We start from the raw sequence: 5870 nt of genomic DNA, 5'->3' as shown, positions 1-5870 counted from the left end.
GGGAGGCTGAGGCAGGAGGATCACTTGAGCCCAGGAGCTTGAGGTTGCTGTGAGCTAGGCTGACGCCACGGCACTCACCCTAGCCTGGGCAAAGAGTGAGACTCTGTCTCAAAAAAAAAAAAAAGGAAAGTAACTCCAATTGGATAATTACAAAATGAGATGGAGGAAAGAATGCTGACTCTGAGAAGTCTGGTTTTGACACTCTGCTTTCGTGGAGGCTCTCGGTTTCCAATCAATCATTTATAACCGAAGACTCGGTTAACTTGCTCCAGAGAAAACGCTCCCACCTTAGATTAGGTTGTGCGCAAGGGTGCTTTACTGTCCCTCTGGAATCTGAAGTCCCTGGGCCTTGTTTGGGCAAACAGGACAAGCCCTGAGGTCTGCTTGGAGACAGCGAAGAAATAAGATCTAGACAAAGGGGAGGGGAGGGAGCCTGGACCTGGGGTTGACACCTGCAATGGGAAGTCTCCAGAGAAAACTGCAGTGCCCTATCATAAAGGGTCATCTCGAACACCAAATTCAAACATTTTTCCAACTTCACAGAAAGAAAAGACAGGCCATCAGACTGGCAACTAGCTCAGCAACTTCTCACTATCCGGGGGGGGAAAAATGCTAACACCCAGTTAATAATTTATCTTTTATTGAAATTGTTGAATAATTTATATTACAGTAAAGTTGATTGAAAAAAAAATGAAGAGAAAAATCAATTTTAAAAAATACACTCATGTTGAAATCAAATAAGCCAGCCAAACTGGTACAAACCAAGGGATTCTGTAGGGCAGTTTGCTTTTCAGTATATGAATACCATCGAGTCTATATACAATTCCATAATGTGAGAAAAGTCACTCATTAAACACTTTTAGAAGGGAGTGGACGGCCCGTGGGAGGACACCAGCACGGCCTGCCCTGTCCTTCCCTCCCGCGACACTGAGCGGCCGCCCCAGCCTCTCTCCGTGCACGAATCCAAGTGCAATGCCAGGGGCGAGATTCGGGCCCATCATTTTTCATGCAATTTCCGTAAGTCACACTGTGCAAATTAAGGCTTCTTATAGGTCGAATGGTTGATAAACATTTTTTTTCTTAAAAAAATAAGCACAGTAAAGGTGGCATCATGAGAACCTGAAGAGATGAGACCTATACCCCAAATCTGGAGAAAAGTTATTTTCTCTGACATCTAACTCCACTCTCACACACACAAAAATCAATCTTTGGGTGCGTTGTTTGAATTCACCAGCCGGTGAAAGAAATACTGACGAATGTGCTCTGTACACCTAGGGTTGAAGATGTCTTGCAAAGCTGCAGCTGTTCCTGACTAAAGGCATAGAACAGGAGAACCCTCCAAAACCTAGGCACTCGGGGACCCTGTGCACATATGTGTGTGTGCGCGCACATGCGTGTGTCCTTTAAGAAAGAGAAAGCAAAAGAGAAAAGACACAGAATGAGTATTCCAACTCAGGGGACACAGTAACCACCAGTTCGAAATTCCACCAGCGACGTCCCAGCACACTGACAGCCTCCCCTTCTCAGAATGGATGAACTGGTACATGACACCCCTGCCGGCAGGAAGAAACTGTTGCTGTTTTCTTTTTTCCTTTTTCTCAAACCTGAGTAATTGTCAAAGTCAATAAATAGGGGGAGAGAATAAAATGCTAAAATATAATGGTCAGATACCCTACAGGGCCTAAAGCAGCAAGGGTTTGTTTCAAATGCAGCCCTCTGTTCTGAGATGTGTCTGGCCTTAAGCTTGCAAATGAGGACTTGGGGCAAAACCCCGGGCATGAGGCACCGCCCTGTGGCCGACCGAGCCACGCCTTACTCCCGCGACTGTAAACACTCGTGAAGGAGCAGGGCCTGACCTCCCTCACCCTCTGCTCCAGCACAAAAACTCTTCCCTTTTGAGACAGTTTTTGTTAAAGGCAAAGTTATCGAAGCGTCGTCAAGTTGAAGTCTTATTTGGTTGGAGGTGCTTGGCTGTCCCGGCTCCACGTCCTGCAGGCACCGCGGAGTCAGATGTGTAAGAGGTCCTCGTCGCTGTCGTCATGGAAGGACACCAGCGTAGTGGACGCCGCCGCCTTCTGCTGTGCAGACTTGGGCTTCCCTCTTCTCGCCCTCTCTCCCGTCACCAGCCCCGCCCGGTCGTCCGCCTGCTCACCGAGCGCCTTCCCCTGTGGGTTTCTCGCTGGGTGGGAGCTTTCTGCCCCGCCTCCCCTACCCGAGTGAACTTTCACCTCTGGGATGGTCAGAACCTCGTCCTCGCTGTCCTGCTCGTCCCCGCGCAGGGAGCTGAGGGCCTCGGCTTTCACGGACTTGGTGGTGATGTGGCCGTTTTCCTGCCCTTCCTTCCCCGGCCTTGGAGTTGGCAGCTGGATCTCCTCCATCAGCCACTCCGTTTCATTCTCATCTGCCTCTTCTTCCTTGCTCACCTGCAAGGGATCAAGAGCAGAGACCATGTGAGCCCATCAAAGGCCCCTGTTCTGCTCCTCTGTTACCTCAGCCACGACCCACCCCAAGTCAAGGACCCTTTCCGCTGGCGCGAGTCGGGGAGCCAACCCACTGCCCACCAGAATCACCGCGTCTCTAGTTCCCAGGTCCCCACCGGTGGAAGGCAAGGGCTGGCAACCCCTGCTCACCCCAAAGCAGGAGGGCTGCTGGAGGGGTTAGCAGATGGGTGGCTTAGCAGGGGCCTCATGGCTAAGGGGCAGGGCCACACAGAACGTGCTCGGAACGGCCCAGACAGGGAGAGTGGGCCAATGATAGGCCAGCAGCACCGGCGGCAGAAGGAGCTCTCTGGGCTACTCATCGCTTGCAAGGTGCCCATTGGCAGGGAGGGGACACAGAGTATGTAGGGAAGACACAGAAGGGACTCGTACGAAAAAGTCTAGTTTCAGAAAGCAATTTGGCAATACCTATCGAGTGTCACCAACATATTTATGTCCTTTGACATAGAGAATATCTCTTTTCTAGAAATTAATCTGAAGGAAACCGTCCACACGCTAGATGCACAAACATCTTCATTACTCTGTTTTTTAAAGAATAACCGAAAAGTGGAAATAACCTAAATATTAAATACTCTAATGAAACCAATTGCAAATACAACGAGAGACACTTGAAGGACAAAAAGACAAAAAGACAAAAAGTGCGCAGGGGAAGCAGCGGAGGCCGTGGGTAACGTTTTCTTCCTCGCTGTCGAGTCGCCTGTGCCGCTGCTCTCAGCTGCACTGTCGCTGCTACGACGCGACAGCGCTGGAGGTGGGCAGGCGCGCACCCCGGAGACGCAGCAGAAATTACCTTTGAGTATTTGTAGGACACGTTTGAACTTCTTCTACAGCAATTGGTTAGTTTGCTCATCACCGTTTCCCTATAAAAGAGGAGCGAGTAAGCACTGCCAGGAGGAAGGAGCAGGACCAGGAACCCCACCCCGCCAGCCTCAACCCGGCGCTGGCACCATCCATAGAGTTTCGAACTGAGAACCTTGAGGCTTCTGCTGCTGCTGGGCTCAGAGAAAAGACAAACCCAAGCCCGAGATCTGAGCGTGCTGCACGTGCCCCGCCCCGACCCGAGGTGGGCCCGCCCGACCCCTCCTCACCTCCTTTCCTTCTTATACAGCAGGAGGCCCAGCAGGCAGCCGGTGAGCGCCACCAGAAGCAGGCTGAGGACTGCCCCGACGGCCTGGCTGCGCTCTGAGAGCCCCCTGGACCCCTGCCCGTTGTCCCCAGGATCCTCAGTGTCCCTGGAAGGAAGTCACAAGAAAGGACGCCATGTCAGTGAGTGGTACCACCACCACAGCCAAGCCCCTAAGAATGCCCAATGCAGAGAGCTCCGCCTGTACAAACCGCACGAGATTCTGACTTACTCCAACCTAGCGCAGCAAGATCCGCTCGACGTGGAAAAGAGCAACAAAAACCTTCTGAGGATGAGGCAGGGTGTTGGGAGACAGATTAGGAAACACTGCTTCACACTTCATGGGATGTTATCAACACTCAGGACATGAGGACAGACACAGCCCCTCCAGGGCTGGCCCACCCCGGTGGGGCAAAGGCCCTCCTAGAGCAAAACCTCCGAGAAGCCCGCGGGCCACACTCCTCTTCCGGTGCCAAACCGCTGTTCTCTCTGAATTTGTTCTGGGAAGAGGCAGTGAGCATGGCCCTGGCTTCCCTATTTCAGACACAGCCTCAACGCTCTGCAGGGGCTGAGGGAACCGCCACAGGACAACCCTGGGCCCCGCCGTGCCGTCTCTCCAAACCTGTTACGCCCCGGGAGTGGGCGAGGGGAAACACACCTGCTCTGTCATCAGGGAAGAGTTCGCAGTCCCCCACCCAGCACCGGCATTTATACTTAGCGGAAAACGCAATATATTTCCATGACATTAAACATTCAAGGAAAATTGTGAAAACAATACAAAATGCGAAACAACTGGACTGGCTTCCCTTTCTACTCAGAGGACATGTGTGTCATGACTCGACACTCCTCATCTCTCTGGCCTCTGTCATTTGTCACACGCACAGAAACAGAATCACGTAACAGAAATTCCTCCCCACCCAGAGAAGGCAGAGGACAGCGATGAGAAATAGAAATAGACGGGCTGCTCAGGATAAAAAGAGAGGCCACCTCAACCTGCCACACACGCGATGAAGTCGGATGCTGAGGCTGCTAGCTGTTCACCTAGAAAAGTACTTAATTAGGACGAGCTTGGCTCCAAACAATCGGGTCAGAGGGCAACTAACCAACCAGCAGCTTGGCCACGTGAGGGTCACTGAGTCAAAGTTCAGCTTAAGCCCAACAATCCTGTCCGAAACTCAGAAAGACGGGAAACAGCAGCACTGGGTGTTCGGTTCTACCCTGGCAGGCACTGCTGACCCTGCCCGGGTGGAAATACGCCCACGCGGCACACACATGCTTGCGGGCTCTGCAGATCTGCTCAAAGCCAGGAACCCACTGGCCCAGAACCAGCTTGGGCCACTGAGAAACACTTCGGATGTATCCCGAGAGACCCGCACCATCCTCCAGTTCTAAGTCTGTTTTAATTCCTACCCTTCATTTCTTCTTTGAACCATAGATTATTTAGAAACGTGTTTAAAGTTTCCAAATGTGCCTATATTTTTCAGCTGTTTGTTCTTGGTCCCTGGCTTAATCGCATCATGCATGTAGTTAATATGGCATCAACCTTTAGAAATTTGCCGAGACTTGGCCATTTCATGGTTAATTTTGACAAAATTTTGTAAAGGTTCCATGTGAGCTTGAGAGAACAGCATTCTCCAGTTGTTGGGAACACTGTCCTGTGTAGGTCTATTAAATCCAGCTTTTCCTTGTGTTGTCCCCATCTTGCAAAAAGCCTTCCTTTTTGTCTACTTGGCCCGGCAATCACTAAAAGATAGAGATTTGTCATTTTCTCCTACGTGTGGTTTGTCAATTTCTGCTTTACACACGGAAGCTTTCTTATTAGGCTGACCTAAGTTTAGAATTCTTGTATCTTCCTTGTAAATTGAGCCTTTTTAAAATTATAAGGACCCTCTTTATTCCTAACACTTTTTCCTAGTATCTTATTTTATCTGATTACTAACATGAGTACAGCTCTCTTTCACGGTACTTGCCTGGTGTATCTTTTCTTATCTTTTGAACTTTGGTCTTTTCTGTGTCCTAGTTTTAGGCATATTCCCTGTCAACAAAGCTGTTTTAAAAATCCAATTTGACAACTTCTCTTTCAGTTGGCAAGTTTAGTCCATTTATGTGTATCATGGTTATTGATACATTTAGATTTATTTCTACTACCTTAGGCTAGAATTTCTACTTGTCTAATTTTATTACGCTTTTTCCTTTTTGTCTTCTTTTGGGACTTAATTTTTTTTTTTTTTTTTTTGAGACAGAGTCTC

At 49.7% G+C, this 5870-nt stretch overlaps 1 protein-coding gene across 1 annotated transcript; it reads right to left on the bottom strand.

Annotated features, from left to right (window-relative positions):
* Nucleotides 1-623: 623 nt before the first annotated feature.
* Nucleotides 624-4640, bottom strand: LOC105812417 (cation-independent mannose-6-phosphate receptor-like). The gene is made up of 4 exons (XM_012646855.1): nt 4609-4640; nt 3587-3730; nt 3289-3358; nt 624-2423 (listed from the first exon to the last, which is right to left on the bottom strand). The coding sequence occupies exons 3-4, from the start codon at nt 3346-3348 to the stop codon at nt 2007-2009; spliced, it is 477 nt and encodes a 158-aa protein (XP_012502309.1). The 5' UTR covers nt 3349-3358; nt 3587-3730; nt 4609-4640; the 3' UTR covers nt 624-2006.
* Nucleotides 4641-5870: the final 1230 nt, after the last annotated feature.

This window comes from Propithecus coquereli, unplaced genomic scaffold (assembly GCF_000956105.1).
Source record: "Propithecus coquereli isolate 6110/MARCELLA unplaced genomic scaffold, Pcoq_1.0 Scaffold25, whole genome shotgun sequence".
NCBI classification, from domain to species: Eukaryota; Metazoa; Chordata; class Mammalia; order Primates; family Indriidae; genus Propithecus; species Propithecus coquereli.
Note: the sequence above shows the minus strand (reverse complement) of the source record. Positions and strands in the feature narration are given on the sequence as shown.